An 18,535-nucleotide genomic window follows, 5' to 3' on the forward strand; every position below is an offset into this window, starting at 1 on the left:
GAGAAACGTTTTCTGCTACGGCAATTTCATCCTTCATCGCGAAGGCAAATAGCAGTTGTATTCCAAAAGAGTAACTATTTTTTGTCTTTGTTTAAAATAGGTTAGTCAGTCACGGCGTGTCCAAGGTTTTGGAACGAGGGAGGATAACAAGCAAATTATTGTCACCGGTAGCTACAGTGATAGAAAACATGACGGTTGTAACATCTGAAAATCGAAATGTGAAGGATCACTGTTAAATATTTTTTTCCTCTGAGTGAGTGGGCTCCTATGCAGTTGCAACAGTTATTCTTCCAATACTGGGTAGCACATCATGAAGCAGACAACACCACTATATCTATAGAGCAGCTAACAATGGGGTGAGGCTGGTAGAATGAGACAACAGTTCGCTAACTATAGCTTACATTATCTTCAATGGCAGACAGACAGACAGTGGCATTATAATAGCAATGGTTATAGACAGACAGGCAAACAGACAGGCAGACAGGGATCAGTTGTGTTTAGTTTGTTCCCAGCTCTGCTGAAAGAATCAATAGCTACCATTAGAGCAGGACCTTCCAAAGAAACCTGCAAATAACCAGTCAATTGACAAGACTCAGAGACAGGAGCAGCCAAACTTCAAAACAGCAGCAAGAGGATGGACAAAAAACAGAAACGCCTGCAAGAAAGAATTTAAAAGCATTTAATTGAACTTTTTTTTTTTTTTTTAAAGAAAGAAATGAACGCATAACACAGAGAGACATTTGTTAGTTTTTCCTCCGATAGTGTAGATTTTGTATTCTAAACTTGAGGAGGGGTCTGCGAGGGATCAACACAAGAATGAAATTTACAGAGGCTGAAGAAAAAAAAATGCAAATCACTGCTTCTAAATTTTTGAAGGGAGCATCGCATTAGCTCTGGCGCTACTGTGGGTTAGAGAACAACTACAACAAACCCTGCTGGCCAGGCGTCCAGTGAGCTCAGAGTGGACACCTGCAGGGCTGGCCTTTGTCCTCCAGAAATAAATCCCAGGATTACATGATAAAAAGTGTCTGGTAAATAAATTGCATTAACATTTGCTCCAAGGTTGTCCGTTCGTCAAATGCCTAGTGTGGCATCTTCAGTTATCGCTGGACATTACGAACAGCTGAAGCACAGGTGGGAACTTTACCTGCAAGTGACCAAAAACGGGAAGTGTAGTAACTGAAGGGCACACACCCCAGCCAGCTGATCTGTACCACTGAATGGGTGTCATCACTTTAGAAGGACGTTCTTGTTTAATATACCAAGTGAAGACAAAAAATGAAATATGCCCCAGGGGTGACCGCTCAGACATGTTTTAAAGATATATTTTATATTTATATAAAACTATCTTGTGGGCGGATCTGGGCAGTGAAATATGACCTACAACTGAAGCCAAACGTGAAATATTGACGGTGTGTTCTCCTGCAGCGGAGCTCCCAGAGGGGGGGTGTTTGCAGACAAATTCTTATACTTCTGTGTGTCGAATCCTATGCAGGTCGCCTTGTGCAATTTCACTAATTTTAAGGTTCCAACTTTGCATCAATTTTGTAATGTGCCATTTTGAAACAATACCATCTTTATCACTTATCTCATAATGCTGAAGACACTGAAGGCTGAAGCTGTTTAAAGGTGGCCCTCACATAAAAATTGGATGTTAGGAAAACTTAAGTTAGCTTAACATAAACGGAGTGCTTACCAAGGGCTTGAAATCCATGCCCTCGTATTGCCAACAGCAGCACTGGCACTGGCCCTTGTGTCGATCTTTTCGGTTTGTTTCTTACTAATATCCAACCTCTTCCTGTGCTGTAGGTCACAGTTTGCTTACCTCAAGAGTTTGAGCAGGAAGTGATTTCATACCAAAGCAGGCTCACCCCAGACACTGAATGTGTGTTATATATAATGCAGTTTGTGAAGCATTACAAGTGATGAAGACCAATAATTTACTGATCAAGAACACACACTTCACAATCCAGTTTCCTCAAGGACCTGTACTTTCAGTTTTTAAAGATTTTATTTGAAATACAGTATTAGTTTTTTTGTATTACAAGTTTCACCCACATTTTGCATATGAAAATACTGTAAAGCCATAAATATTTGCAACCAAAATATTTGGCGAATCACATCCATAAAACTTATTTTGCTCTAGGATAGTTGGCGACCTGTTGCAATTTGATACGTGCCAAAAATGTTTGCAGTTTTATTCCATATGTGAAAAACTAATATCTATGGCTTTACAGTACCTATTCTGGTATGGAATATTTTACATTATGTAGATTTTTCTGTTACTAATAATTTAGTTTTTTTTAATGGAACCATAAAAATACACAGTTTCAACTCAACACAAAGAGAATGAAACTTTATAAAAAGAAAACTTTTCTTTGAACTTTTTGTTATCCCTGGGCTTTAACCAAACCCTCAGAAAACAATTTCCACCGGTTTTAGATTTTTCTGCAATAAAAACTGATAAATTCACGATTTCTAAAATAAGAATCAAACTGAACACGAGGAGGTGTTTCTGACGTAAATGCAAGTTTGTTTGACGTTGGACAATAGAGGGGCTGACATCAAAACTGGGGTCCTCTTCAATTTTCTTTTTTTGCAAAGACGAGGCACCCTGTATGTTCTCTTTTCTCCTATCAAATGAATGAAGAATGACTGGGATTGTCCTTCATTGCACCCCTCCCCTTCCGTTTCTGCAGCGATGGCTGTCTTCCATCATTTTACACACTGGAACGTTTACTAGTATTCCCAGTTTGGTTTCAGTAGCTTCCCAATAAACCCAGTCTCTCGCTCTCTCTCTCTCTCTCTCAGGTGCACTTGGCATCCATGTTGTAGATCTGAATAAGCTCAAAAATGATGTCATCGATAGCTGGCTTGGTGATGTCATCACTCAACACCTGGGCAAGAGAAGAGCAAAGAGGCAGAGGAGCTGAGCGAAAGAGCAAACAGAATAAAACCAGAGCGCCTCTCTCTACCCCAATTTCTCCCTCCCCCCCTTCTCCCCTCCTTCCTGTTCTACCACTGCCTCCACCTCTCACCTGCCACCACTCCTTCTCCCCCTCTACAGGCACCTCCACCCCAAGTGCCTCCAGTGCCAAGTAGAGAATTGCCACTGCGACATGCTGGGGTGGGTGGCACAGGCTGCCATGGTAACTGTCTCTCAGTAGCGCCCAGGTCGTCACGGCGATGGGGGTGCGGTCCCAGGCATGACGGTTCATCAGAGCCTTCAGAGAGAGCAGGTAGTGAAGCAGGTACTGAAACACACAATACATTACACTATAGTACAGTACAATGCACTGCAATACACTACACAAAGCAAGTTCTGGAAGGACATCAGGCTGTTGGCTAAACATGCTGGGCTGGGTGATGCTGTGAAGGCTTTTTTCCTTTCTGAAGTTGAGTATCCTGAGCTACACTGGGCAGTGCTGGGGTAGGGTGTGCTGTGCTGTGCTCTGCTGGGGTATACTGCGCTATGCTGTACTGTGCTGTGCTTTGCTCTACAGGGTAAGGATGCTCCGTTTAGCTCTGTTCACCTTGTGCGGGTGTTGGAAAGACACCTGGAAGTTGAGCACCCGTAGCACCAGCAGCTCACACTGTACAATACTGTCCCGCAGGTCCCAGAACCGCGAGTCCAATTCCAGGGGATCGGAACCAGGATTCAGGTACCTACAACACAACACAACCCAGCTCAGTATAGCACTGTCAATACAATACAGCACATACCGCTGTCAATACAACACAATACAGCACATGGTAAGGCTTAACCCTTGAAGGACCGGGATCGTGTTAACACGTTCATACTGAAGTGGGCTTCTAGGACCGCGATCGTGTAAACACAATTTAAAAAAAAAAGAACTTAGTTTTTTAGACTTACAGGGCCACTATACTTTGCAGTACAGGCTTGAAACACACATTAATGGACAGAAGAGGGACTGACGTGTTTTCATGTGACGTCACTGAGAGGGGCATTTAGTGTCTAAAGTGCAGGGACAGTTTACAGCAGCCAGGCAGAGACAAAAGCAGAAACAAACCATCACAGGAACTTGTTTAGAGCTAAAAAGAAAAAGACAAAACACTGTAATGGTGTGTTTGACTTATTCTATTAGAACATTTATTCTGTCTCATGTGTTTTAATATATATGGTTTCACAACATGTATAACTATCAAGAAACAAGCAGATATAAGCAGATACTATTTCATGAACTAAATGTATCAGGTATGTTTTTCTTTCTTTATTACTGATAATGAAATGAGTGACTTATTTATAAATACTTATTTTGAGAATAGAGAGTACTGTTCATTATTGCTTATAAAGACCCTGAGAATAAACATGCGTTATATCATTACAATCACTAGGGTGAAACAATGTTAATTTGCCCAAACATCAATATGTTTCAACAAAACGTTCAGGATTTATTGCAAGGTCCCTCGGGTCATAGAGATACATGCTAAAAATTGCATTATTCTAAGCAGAATACATAATAAAAATTATTAAAAAAAGGTGAAAAGTCTGTATGGTTTTTGAAGTACTTTACAACGTTCCCCAGAGTGTTCTGAAAAAAAGGACGCCATTTGGAAGATGCTACTGTAAAAAAAAAAAAAGATTTTTAGTGACTCTTTATAGGAAGAGAGTCAACTACAGCCAAGAAACACCTGGTCCTGGCGGAACACCTCACTGAAAAATGCTTGATCCTGAAAGGGTTAAAATAAAAGGCACTGAATCGCAAAAGGACACTCAGTACTGTATCTACAGCCTAGCCCAATCCTCTTGTTCACTGCATTTTTCACATGACTCTTCATAGACGTGCATACTGATCAATCCTCTCCTGATCACTCGTTTTATCACCAAACTCCTCAATAACATGATCCGATTTTATTACTGTATCATCTCAGAAAGCTCTGCAGATGTCCGTGATATTCTCTGAGCGCTGGATGCAGAAGCAGCTGTCTCCTTTGTTACGTCTGTGTTATCTTTGTAGTGGATGGGGCTATGAGATACACACACCCCACCCTGGTTTCACTCGGCCATTGAAAGGTTTTCTCTGCTTTTTCTGGGGAAAAAACACTAAAGACCCGCGCTTGACATCTTTTTCATGATGTGGGACTGGGTCTGACATCGGACCGGAAAGGGAAAATTGTAATGTCGGATCTGGTCCAACATAGGACCACAAAGGGTTAACAACACCAAGAACATATTTTAATAGTTTTGTAGGAATAGCATCAGGAGAGCATGTAGTAGCTCTCATATGCTGAACTAGCTCTGTCAGTTCCTGCAAGGTAATCACAGAAAAAGCCCCCATAGTAGCCTTAATAGGTGTAGTTGGTAAACTTGTGCTGGAGTCCTCCTTGATAGAAGGTGTCTGTGGAATCTCATTTCTGATGTCTAGTATTTTATTTTTAAAGAAATGTAGAAGTCATTGCAGCTGTGAGAGAGGAGCCAGTGTCAAGAGTGGGACTATTAGGGGAAGGATTCATTAATTTATCTAGGGTTGCGATGTACTGAACATGCAGTCTAAATTCCTGCCATCTCCCTTCTAGTTTGACACCGTGACAGAAATATGAGTTCTGGTTGGAAATCTCCCTCCCGACCTGTGAGGGCGCTAAGTAGCGAAAGGGGAAGTCTTTGGACTGGCTGGCCTGACAGTTCATTTCCTGGGTCGGGAAGTCGGTCAGCCTGGAAGGTGGCGAGACTCAGTTACAGGAACGTACTGACCCGGAAGGAAAACGAGGTAGCAGCTGCAGGCAATAGAGACAGCTGCAAACGCTTACCAAAGGGTCACGCGTGATAGCATAAAGGGGACTGTGGCAGGCTGGCGAGTGGATAGAGGCCCAGAGACAGACTGCAGTTCAAAAAAATAACTATTTTATTATAAATAAACAAAAATAAAGTGCACACGGGCAAAATAACAAATACTCAAACACAAATAAAGCAAAAACAAAACTCACAAAAATAACAGTTTCCAGGCTGGGCAATGCCTTCACTGGATTCAAGTTTTCTACACAACCAAAAAAACCAACCTGCTTCCTCAGCTCCCTCCTCCAAATGAGAAGCTGAGGCCTCCTTTTATATCAGGTGGCTGGGCGCTGATTGATCGTTAATCAACCTAATCAACTAATCAACCCCAGCCACCTGAACATAATAAACCCAGGCAGGCAGGGGAAGTTAACCCCATCCCTGCCAATTTAAAAGGGCAGAGCTTTGCTCTGCCACAGGGACGGAGAATCGTAAATCTTTTCCTTTGCTTGGATTGTATTGAGAAACTGGATGGACCAAGTTAGACGCAGAGAAAGTGTTGTAAAAGTAATTTCTGAGCGTTTGCTTGTTTCTCGTGTTGTTAGTAATTGTCTTGTTTGTTAAATCACCAGACAGCTAAACACGAATCGGGAGCTGTCGCCACGGGCCAGCACAAAACCGGATCAACACAGCACTACAGTCACGCTATCACCACTTGTTCACAAATATAGCAAGTATTATATTGTACTTCACCACAAGCACTCAGAGCACTCACTTTGGACTTGTGATCATGTGTGTCTAACTGTGTGTGTGTGTTAGTACCGTGCTTATTGTTTATGGAAGTGCAACCCTTTTCAATACTGTGCAACACACACTGCTGTGTATCGCCAGCTCATTATTATTTGCTGGCTGGTCATCAGATCATTGGATTATTAACCTAATAAAACAATCCATTTCACCTGGACTTTGTTGTCTGTTTGTTCTTGGGATTACAACAGCAGCACTGCACCTGCTACTAATTGCCACTTTGCCACAGGCCCTCATATTTAATCTTACGAGTTGTATCAATGAACCACGGTGGGCTTTTTTTAAGAGACACTCCGAGTTTTGATTGGCGCTACAGTATCTAAGATACCAGTCAAGGTGGTGGTGTCGGTATTAACCAGCTCATCTACTGAGGAGGACTCGGAGAATGGTAATGAGCTCAAGACATCAGAAAGCTTAACAGCAGTTGAGGAATTCAACAGTCTTTTAGATACTGGCAGATTCACCCCAAAAAGAATGGCAAGATGATCAGAAATAGTAAGATCTAGGGTTATGACGTTCTTAACAACTAAACCACGAGAAATTACCAGATCTAAAGTATGGCCACGATTATGTATAAGACCTTTGACATGCAGGATATAAACTAAGGAATCCAGTAGCCTCACAAATTCCAAGGAGTTAGAATCAGAATCAATGTCAACAAAGGTTAAAATCACCCAGTAAAATAACCCTATTATATTTGACTGTCAATATAGATAGCAGATCCCCAAATCCAGTCAGGAATAGCACGTTTGACTTAGGTGGTTGATAAATAATTACAATATGAACAGGTAATGGATTGTTTAATGTCAAGGTTAAAACTTAAAAAGATGAATAACTTTCAAAAATGTCCTGTTTGATTGTAAGTTCACTACAGAAAACAGTAGCAAGTCCACCTCCCCGCCCAGCAGAGCGAGCTTTCTGGAGAAGAGAACTGTTAGGTGGAGAAGCCTCAATCAGGGAAATGTTGTCATTCGGTCCAAGCCAAGTTTCAGTTGTAATCCAGAATAAAATCACTAATTAGCAGAACCTTTTTAGTCCTGACATGAAATAAACCTAGGTGTAAACTGGTCCAATCAAGGGCATTTGATTTGATTTTAATATACAGATACTAACACCTCACCTGCTTACCCAAGGACACCTAGCTCTTCAATACCACCTACCCAACTTTCATTAAACTAGCCATTCTTATTCTTTATTATTCTGTACTGTTAACATACGTCATGGTCATCACCTTCTTCATTAAACTGCTAAGGTCTTGTTTTGAAAGCACAGCCATGGTAATGGGGGATGCATGTCTCTGACAGGCTTGTCTATATGTATATTAGCACTGATGAGGTCACCTCTTACCTGTGGCACACATTGATGATGTCTCTGGTCCTAAGGTGCTGCTCCTCCACTTTCCCGGCCAGGTAGATTGCAGCCATGGCCACTAGGTAAGGCTCAAACACATGTGGGCTGCAGCTTTGGAAGAAACGGTGATACACTGTGCAGGCTGTGGCCAGTGGTTCAGAACTCATCCCCAGCTTCACTCCTGAGATATGGGGGGGGGGGGGGAGAAGAGAGAGAGAAAGAATACACACATGCATCAGTAAAGCCTGGCTCCACAAGAGTCCTGAATACAGACAGAGTGCTCCATGCATTCTCCTGCTCAGCCAGGCTCTTCCTAATCTTCAGGATAGCCAGCTTGGCTGCCCTAACAAGAAATTAGTCATTCCAAGGAGAAATCTGCAAACAACAGCTTTAATCCAGGGCAGTGGATGAAATAATGAAACACTGTCTCTGTGCAGAATAAGCATTTGTCCTATACTTGTGTGACTAGGATGCTAAGGAAGGTGTTGGTGGCGATGGCAGTGAAGGATCCTCCACCGAAGATCCCCCGATCTCTTGGCGAGTGGCTGGGCTCCTTCCCTCAACAGTAAGGTGATCTCTCCAGGGGGTGTCAGGGAGGGACTGCAGCTGTTGATAGTGCTCTACCTTCAGACGTCTGGTACAGCTGCTTATTCGCGAGAGAGTGGAGAGTGGACACAGTGAAGGGTCAGTGCAGCCTCCGAGTGGCTTACAGTCGGAATGTTACCACCCTGCTGCTGGTATCAATGAGGCCTTGCCCCCCCCACCCTTCTCTTTGCCGACTTCTTCTCCAGCCCAAAGAACATTGTGGGGGCGTCCACCTAAGTCACGCCCTGGAACCGAGAATGCGCCAATCCCCCTGGATCTTCATGTCCAGCAGGTCGACCAGTGATTGTTTTTTAAAATTTCAGTCATTCAAGCTCCCTGTGTCATTCTCAGTGTACTGCTAGAAGGTCTTGCTCTTGATCTGAATCTTGGCTATGTCGTACTACTGCCTTAATGATGTAAAACGTAATGTAAAAAAAATCAAGATCTTTTCGACCCCAGAGCTTGCCAGCACTCTACTGAGCACAGAGAGAATATTACTTAACGTCATCAGGACCATGCTTATTAATAAACACAAAGTCACAGTTTCCAATATTAGGCTGTGCCATTAAAACTCTGCCACTGAACGAATCAGGTTTAAAATGCTCGGAAAATAAAATCGCTACCCCTGCACTTAAGTTAAAACCATGATTAAAACAAATCCTCCCCCTTCCATTGCTTCCTCCACTCAATTTCATTTGTGTGATCAGTGCGAGTCTCTTGTAAAAAACACACCCTCAGTCTTTTTTGTTCAACGAGGCTCAGCGCAGCATCTCTTCTGTACACTACATGCCCCATTTATTCATAAAAACGAAATGAAGGGAGATACACAGTACATGACAGTAACACACAAAAAAAGATAAAAAGAAAACCTTTAGCTTAACTAAACATGGTTACTTATTTGTAACATTTCTTCAACCTAGAACACTCTGGGGTAGATACACTAAGATGGGCCAGTCACAGCGCAAACATACTGCAATTTGCATTTTTATTGTGACAATTCGCAAAAGTATACATTTTGTCGATTGCACTAAGACAAAATATGTTAATACTAATTTAAATATTTGTTGCGTCTTCTTAGTGAGATCTCTAGCATTGTGAGTGTCGTGCGAGATTGTTCAAATAAACAGCAGGAGTTGAGTTGTGGTTTGCTGCAGCAGAGGGTACCCGAAGGACAACGTCTCTAAATGCAAGGGTACAAGAATCAAAATAACACTGTTTTTGTTGAATGTAATCGCCATCTGTACAATGCATTCTGTTCCGTCTTCACTTGACCTGTTTTAATACTTTTATATACACCCCACCCCTCGTTATATTGTGCGGTTCTTAGCTGCGCTAATCATAGACAATTTCACTTAGCATTACTGTTTGTTTTATTTTGTACTGCACATCACAAACTAAACATACAGAACAATTTAAAACAAAGTATTACTGTAGTACTGCTATCATATACACACGCATTGCACAATAACACAAAGCAAATTAAACATCTACTTGCTGAAGCGGGTTAAGCCACGCATAAGCAAAAGTCACAGCAGCACGCCTCCTACGTTGGGAATGGATTCTTTCAATGCAGCAGATGGGCATTTGAGAAAGGAGAGGAATATTCATGAAAATAAACAGACTTAAGTTGATGAGAAGCAAGTCTATTTTGTCAGTATAAATTACATACATAAACATATAGCTTTCAGTTTGTTTGTACGCAAACTCCAACTTTAATAGACAACATTTTTGTGATTTTTCAGTGGAGATGCAGAATCGCATTGTCGCAGACTACGTTTAATAGAATCACTTTGTAACCGCAGTTTAATATCACAAAAGCAGTAAAAACACACAGCAACTACAGTTTCACACTAGAGTGAAATAATCATTGTGTCTGCAGTTTAATGCTAACTATAGTAAAATTCCACTTGAACTGCAGTCTAAAGGTTATTTTAATTGCCATTTTAAAGGTGTCAAAGTCTTGCGTAAATATATATACTTTTTTAAATATATATTTTTTTAGAATACAGTACATCCTATGGAGACATTCACACTGGAAGCGTCGCAACATCAAATAGACCTATTTTTCTGTGCGTGTAGGGAGTAAATTTGTCTCCCTAAGCAACCACACTCCAGCTCGCCCCCTCGTCAACATGACAATCAACAGGAAGCCCCTACTGTATTTCATGAACACAAACAGAGTGGCCTGAGAAAAATGAGCGATTTAAAACAGTACATATTGCCGAAATTAAAAGCTTCCTTAAAGACAATGGAAAGAGAGATACAGTAAGGAAAACAAGAAAACTTTTTCAAAGATTTAACAGAAACACAAAATGAGACGACATGTTAAAAAAAAAATAATACCTCCCTCCGAATTAAATGAATACATATACAATGTATACAGTCTATGTATATTTTACATTATCTCAATTTTAGGACAGTCGGTAAATGCATAAATGTCATCAAAATGCTTACTACTGTACTTATTTGTGGAGAACTGGGCGAGTACAGAGCCCTGTGTTTGAAACACAAACTGTACCTTTAAACTGAAAAGTTATATAAAGTTTAGTTTTTTTCTAAGATTAATAACTTCAACTGTAGCCTGCATGTTAAAAATATGCACACATTAATAGTTCAGTTTGGTTTTAGTGAACTACAAGTATAGTTGCTTGTTTTACTTATTTTGCACGTCTTGTGACTCAGATGTGCAGGCAGTAAGAAATATAAAACCACATATGTGGTTTTCCTGATCACGTTGCATTAAGTTCTAGCCAGAATCGCGGGTATTTATTACTGCCACAGCCTTATCTTTTGCCCCGTTGCCACTGAACTTTATGCATTCCTTCCTGTGATGTCATCAGGCAGTGTGTTCTGGGCTTAAGGTTACAAACTGTTAAAACAAGTGAAGAAATCGCATTCATAACCACAAGGGGGTATAAAAAAATTAAAAAGTCTAAAATATTTCCATAACTACAAATACTGAATTACCTAGGTAGTCTCTATCATCGGCCACAGCCACGGTCTGTTAAATTTCTGTTTCAAGCTGAGTTACAGTCTTTCGTTAATTAAAACCCTCCTTTTCCAAGTGCAAATTAACTCCAGATACAATATAACAGATTAGCTTTTAAAATTCCCATGCAAACAAAATAGTCGCAAGAAGCACTGCTCGTTAAGATATTAACATTATTTTGTAAATCAACATAATTTCGGAAATTAGCATGATTATTTAATAACAAGATAAGCATAACGACCTTTCGAGGAAATGGAAGAGTCTCTGCAGTACAAGGATTAATGGCACACTATATCAAATGATAACAATGAGAGCAGTTATAATTATAAGAGACCTCACAAGAATTAGTTACACTGGTGGAGGTAGAGATTAAATATTAGGGTTTTCATACAGAAATAAAACATGAGAATACTCCTTGGCTCTGGCTGTGTCTATGAGGAACCTTCCACAATGTAAAGTGTTGCACTTAAATCAAGGGAAGTAATGTTAAAACTTTACAATGTAAGACCTCATCTAGAATATTGTGTTCATTTCTGGTCACCTCGCTACAAAAAGGATATTGCTGCTCAAGAAAAGAAGAGCAACCCGAATTATTCCTGGTTTGCAGGCATGTCTTATGAAGACAGGCTAAAATAATTAAATATATTCAGGTCTTGGACAAAGAAGACTACGATCTGATTCAAGCATTCAGAATCCTAAAAGGTACTGACAATGTCGACCCAGGGGGACTTCTTCGACCTGAAAAAAGAAACAAGGACCAGGGGTCACAAATGGAGATTAGACAAAGGGGCATTCAGAGCAGAAAATAGGAACTGTGGGAGGCTGGAACCAACTCCCCTGTAATGTTGTTGAAGCCGACACCCTGGGATCCTTCAAGAAGCTGCTTGATGAGATTCTGGGATCAATAAGCTACTAACATCCAAACGAGCAAGATGGGCCAAATGGCCTCCTCTCGTTTGTAAACTTTCTTATCTTCTTATAATATACCTCAAGCGTCTTCGTGCCAGCAAGGCCTCTCTTTTAGCAGGATCGTTATTGATCTTTGCTCGCTACTTTACTGTTCTCTCTTTCCTAGTGCGTATCTGGAAGCTAACAGAAGGAGCAAAGGTTAAGAGACGTCACAGAAAAAAACTGTACATCATTATCAGTTGTGGAAGAACATTTTCCAGCAAAGCAGTAGCTATATTTGAAAATATGACATTTATCCCTTAAAGTCCTACAGCTATTCTTGGTAAATCATGTACACTGCCTTCATAATAAGAGGTACCAGGTCCTTAATCTATGAGGCTAAAAACCAATAAATGAAGTTTGCTTCCTATGGTGTGACACTCAAATATTTGTCACACCACAGAACATGTTCTATTTCTGATGACAAACAGGCAATTTATCTATCTATCTATCTATCTATCTATATATCTATATATCTATATATATAGATATATATATATATATATATATATATATATATATATATATATATATATATATATATATATATATATATATATATATATATATATATATGACATTTATTTGTTGTCATATAATCAATTTTAAAATTATTTGATAAAACAAGAAATGTGTCACAAGGAAGGACAAAATTGACATGCATAGATGATGATTGAAAAGACATTTCTGAAAGACTGGCTCACCTCAATGCACATGCAGAGGGTCCTCCAAAGGCCTGTTGACTTCCAAATGTCAAAAATGAAGTGTTATCATCTCCAAAAATGCCTGAATTTTCTTGCAGTCACACCATTGGACGTTGATTTTGGCGACAACTTTTTTTTTTTTTTTTTTTTGGATAGTACTTTTATAAATATGAATTTTTGAACACTGCGTCGAACAGTAGCACAGGCTAGCCCTGTAGCATTAGTTTAGAGCCTTAGCTAGCATTTTAGAAGGATAAAAGATGAAACTTACCACAGGATATTCTGACAGTTAAGAGATAAAAGTCAAACATGAAATAATCAACCTTTACTAAAAATGAAGGTGTATGTTAGTCCACAGAGAGTAGTTTTATGGGATGGATAATTACATTTTTCAACATTTCATTGAGTATCACTTATTTTGCAAGGATATCAGAATGGTAGCATCTTGTCTTTCGCCCATATATTCCTGTATATTTGCTACATCACCTTTGGCAACAGTTGTATGGCAACATGCTATTAAAGACCAGAGTTACTGAATCCTACTACAAAGTCAGTCTAAACAAGAATTAGGACAGGTAAGAGATCACAGGATGCTACTCTTGAATGTATTGGAATGGAAATAAACTCCCATTGCATAGCTGTTTGTTCCAGTCCTGGTTTTACACACTGTGGCTAATCAAGCTCATAGTAAAACCTGCAACGGGTGAAATTGCTATGCAATAGGAGTCGTATTGCCACTCCTGTGTATCGTCACTGGGTGTGTGCAGTATGACACCCCCTCTCACCTGTCTCCATGATGAACCGACACACTCTGAAGTGGGTTCTGGTGTCTGGATCTGGTTCTGCGTCCAGACTGGGCTTCTTCAGAGCCAGGCCCACACAGCTCTCCATCAAAGCAGGTCCTCACCAGGCAAGAGAAGGGAAGAGTAGGGCAGGGCAGACACTCAGCTGCAACACAGCACTGGACACAAACCACAGAAAGAGCACAATTCAACTCAGCCACTGACACGAAAATCTTAAAAGGTGCGGACACAGTTAACTCAAACCACTAGATTAAGTGTAATACAGAAACCAGGACCAGAGAACACAGTTGGAAATTAAGTGGCGATAGACAGAGTGACAGAGAGAGTGAGGGGATGGAATGGGTTACCTAGTCATGTTGAAGGACACTTCTTCACACAGAGAGTGGTGAGGGGATGGAATGGGTTACCTAGTCATGCTGTTGAAGGAGACTCTTCTTCACACAGAGAGTGGGGAGGGGATGGAATGGGTGACCTAGTCATGTTGCTGAAGGAGACTCTTCTTCACACAGAGAGTGGTGAGGGGGTGGAATGGGTTACCTAGTCATGTTGTTGAAGGAGACTCTTCTTCACACAGAGAGTGGTGAGGGGATGGAATGGGTTACCTAGTCATGTTGCTGAAGGAGACTCTTCTTCACACAGAGAGTGGTGAGGGGATGGAATGGGTTACCTAGTCATGTTGTTGAAGGAGACTCTTCTTCACACAGAGAGTGGTGAGGGGATGGAATGGGTTACCTAGTCATGTTGTTGAAGGAGACTCTTCTTCACACAGAGAGTGGTGAGGGGGTGGAATGGGTTACCTAGTCATGTTGTTGAAGGAGACTCTTCTTCACACAGAGTGGTGAGGGGGTGGAATGGGTGACCTAGTCATGTTGCTGAAGGAGACTCTTCTTCACACAGAGAGTGGTGAGGGGATGGAATGGGTTACCTAGTCATGTTGTTGAAGGAGACTCTTCTTCACACAGAGAGTGGGGAGGGGATGGAATGGGTTACCTAGTCATGTTGTTGAAGGAGACTCTTCTTCACACAGAGAGTGGGGAGGGGATGGAATGGGTTACCTAGTCATGTTGTTGAAGGAGACTCTTCTTCACACAGGGAGTGGTGAGGGGATGGAATGGGTTACCTAGTCATGTTGCTGAAGGAGACTTCTTCACACAGAGAGTGGTGAGGGGGTGGAATGGGTTACCTAGTCATGTTTTTGAAGGAGACTCTTCTTCACACAGAGAGTGGGGAGGGGATGGAATGGGTTACCTAGTCATGTTGCTGAAGGAGACTCTTCTTCACACAGAGAGTGGTGAGGGGATGGAATGGGTTACCTAGTCATGTTGTTGAAGGAGACTCTTCTTCACACAGAGAGTGGGGAGGGGATGGGTTACCTAATGATGTTGTTGATCTGAATCACTGGGATCCTTTAAGTCCTGACAAAGTACACAGAAAGAGTATTTGGAACTGCAAGCGCAAGTCAAAAAGGAAGTTAGAAAAGCCAAGAGAGACAGAAATGAACATTGCTAAGGGAGCTAAAACCTATTCCAAAAAGTGTTTTCAATATTATAACAGCAAGAGAACATTCAAGGAGGAAGTAAAATGTCTAAGAGATACAAATGGCAACATTATATACGAGAGAAAAAAAAAATCAAATATATTAAATATATTACTTTTCACAAGTTTTTACAAAGGAAGATACTGACAACATGCCCCACATGTCGACCTGTTCCTATCCAGTTTTAAATAACTTTAGCACTAGAGGCAGAAGTGTTAAAGGGACTAGGAGCTCTTAAAATAAACAAATCCCCTGGGCTGGATGAAATCCTCCCAATAGTACTCAAAGAAAGTTATTTACAAACCGCTAACTAAGATCACGCAACAGTCTCTTGACACAGGGGTGGTACCGACAGACTGGAAAATTGCAAACGTAATACCGATCCACAAAAAGGGAGACAAAACTGAACCAGGTAACTACAGACCAATAAGCCTGACTTCTATTATAGGTAAATTGTTGGAAACTATAACAAGAACAAAAATGGAAAATGACCTATATGGTAACTGTATCCTGGGAGACAGTCAGCATGGTTTTAGGAACGGGAGGTCGTGTCTAACTAACCTGCTTGATTTTATTTTTTTGAGGATGCAACATCGAGAACGGACCACTGCAAAGCATATGAAACGGGGTCATTCCATGCCAGCTTAATCAGTGTCGTTGCCCGTCCCTCTCACATTTTCCTAGAAAAATTCACCTTGTGGTTTTCAGACGCTCCGAGTCCAGAATTGATAGCCATTATTTAGAAAGGGACCTTGACCAGAAAACTCATTCTGGGTGCAATTCAGATGCGACCACCATGCGTAGAACGTGGTTCTACACGTATTGAATAGGGCTTTTCAAAAAGAAATACTAGGAGCACTCTACCCACTTCTGGCAAACTGCCACACATGGGGTAACTGACAAGTTTTACTCAAACTTCAGACCTTTTTCACACTATTAACATTATTGCTTTGTCGCACTAATAAGCTATTTGAAGCACACGGGGAGGAGAAATTAAAAATGCTGCCACTGCCATCTATTTAATTTCTTGGTATTTTTATTTATTTATTTAAGCTGTTTGAGATGCCTTGGCGTGATAAGGCAAATGACGTTGTTGTTGTCTAAAGGCTTGTAAAGATTACCCAGTTTCAAACGGCAGTACGTCATTCCTAGATACTGTGGATTAAGGAGATCAAGCTTTCGGAACTCCATGGGGTATAAAATATAAATGGGGATATACTGGAACTCTGAAGCGCGGAGGTACCAAATTTTTTTAATTTTTTTTTTTTATTATTTTATTTTCAGCTCTTGATTTGAACTTTTCAATATGTTTACCAAATCAAACACCAGTGGAGTATTTTAAATAAAAATTTACAGTGTACGTTTATATATGTATATATATATATATATATATATATATATAATATATATATATATATATATATATAAGTCAGTGACTCTAAAGTCTGTGTGAAAGTAAAATTAAATTTGTGTTCTTTCTCCTACCCCGAGTTTGTTTCGTGAAATGGTTTATTTTATAAACAGTAGGACTGATAATAATATACATCAATCAAAGAATATTATAACCAAAAACAGCAAGCGTTGTTGTCCCATGAACCACATTGGCGGCACTATTACACCCACATTTAATGTGTGGTGTTATACAATTATTGATAACATGACAATATTAGTGCCAAATTGTTTTGTTTTGTTTTTTCAGTTGTGAAAATTGCATAACATTTGCAGTCTGAAGCTAATCTGATTCCTGTCTGTATTTGTTTTAAAACAGGGGTTTATTTTTTATTTTTTTTTGGGGGGTCCCTGGGATAATGTGGGACGAGATTTTATTTTATTTTATTTTATTTGTTTCGTTCTGCAGGTTCCTGCGCCTATGGTTACGGTTTATACTTTGTGAGATGTGTGTTTGAAATTGAAGTTCGTGGTCAAAATAACATTTTCATTTATTACTGCAAAACTTTGCAGCCCCTTCTACACCCTGCACCCTTTCGAAAGGGTATCGCTGTGAACACATTGCAGGAAAAGAAAAGAGTAGCAGGCGTGCATTTGGATTCATTTAAAAACAGTTTCAGCAAAAAACAAAAAAACACAACACATGCAAAAATCATATTCCCACGTACCTCAAGGAAATGTCTGCAGTTTTAACCAGAGGTACAGTCACTATACTATGTGTGTATTTATTTTTTGATCTAATTTAGCCCCGTGTTTGCTAATTTTTTTTTATTTTTTATTAGTTGAGTTCACCAAATTTTTCTGTCTCCCACCGAGTCCTTCAGCGATGCCAGAGCGGCATGGCCGCCTCAAGACTGTCGAGAGTCGGATTAGTAAAGCGCCATCTGCTGCTCCGGAGGACCAAATTTTCCTGCACATCGTATATCGCTGCAGGACGAAGCCTCGCACAGCGTGGCTCACATAGGGTATCGCTGCACGCACAAACAAGGCGTAGGAGAAGGGAAATACTTTGATTACCCTTTGCGAATTTAATTGGTGATCCGCGGCCAACATCCCACTGACCTTGTCCTGTAAAAACAGAGTATCACTATCCGATACAAAGAAATGTCAGATACTCAAAGTTTGACACCTGCAGGTGCCTCTGTGAACCCAAGAGAATAGAACCGGCCTGCTCCTGTCACCACAGCATGAGCACCTATTGAATTGGTCTGCACCTGTCCTCACCGCACTATAGAATTGGTCTGCTCCTGTCCTCACAGCACTATAGAATTGGTCTGCTCCTGTCCTCACAGCACAAGCACCTATAGAATCGGTCTGCTCCTGTCCTCACAGCAATTGCACGCTATGCATTAATGAAATTATATCGTTACTTTGGAAAAAAATACTAAAACAATAAAATCAAATGAAATAAAACAGCATATCTGAATGGTGTGAGTACCCAAAACCAAACTCTCCTACTGTTCTCTCCCCCTGGTCCCCTCGTTATATTTGTCCTGGATATTGCATGGGTCGCCGTGGGCTGAGCTGAACCACCTCAGTGTATCTGTTTGAAGCAGGTTTAATCAAAGAGAGATTAAAAACGCTCTCAGCAGGGAGGGAGGGACCGCAGTCGAGGGGTGGCATTTTCAG

General features: G+C 40.7%; 1 protein-coding gene across 2 annotated transcripts; it reads right to left on the reverse strand.

Moving 5' to 3' along the window:
• Window positions 1-1,981: 1,981 nt before the first annotated feature.
• ccnq (cyclin Q) lies at window positions 1,982-17,745 on the reverse strand. Of its 2 annotated transcripts, XM_041237059.1 has the most exons (7): window positions 17,575-17,745; window positions 15,234-15,335; window positions 13,903-14,078; window positions 7,889-8,072; window positions 3,534-3,666; window positions 3,039-3,254; window positions 1,982-2,897 (listed from the first exon to the last, which is right to left on the reverse strand). In XM_041237059.1, the coding sequence occupies exons 3-7, from the start codon at window positions 14,006-14,008 to the stop codon at window positions 2,808-2,810; spliced, it is 729 nt and encodes a 242-aa protein (XP_041092993.1). In that variant the 5' UTR covers window positions 14,009-14,078; window positions 15,234-15,335; window positions 17,575-17,745; the 3' UTR covers window positions 1,982-2,807. The 2 variants fall into 2 exon arrangements, with proteins under 2 accessions (XP_041092993.1, XP_041092992.1); XM_041237058.1 differs by lacking the exon at window positions 15,234-15,335.
• Between the last annotated feature and the right edge of the window lie 790 nt (window positions 17,746-18,535).

This window comes from Polyodon spathula, chromosome 43 (genome assembly GCF_017654505.1).
Source record: "Polyodon spathula isolate WHYD16114869_AA chromosome 43, ASM1765450v1, whole genome shotgun sequence".
NCBI lineage: Eukaryota > Metazoa > Chordata > Actinopteri > Acipenseriformes > Polyodontidae > Polyodon > Polyodon spathula.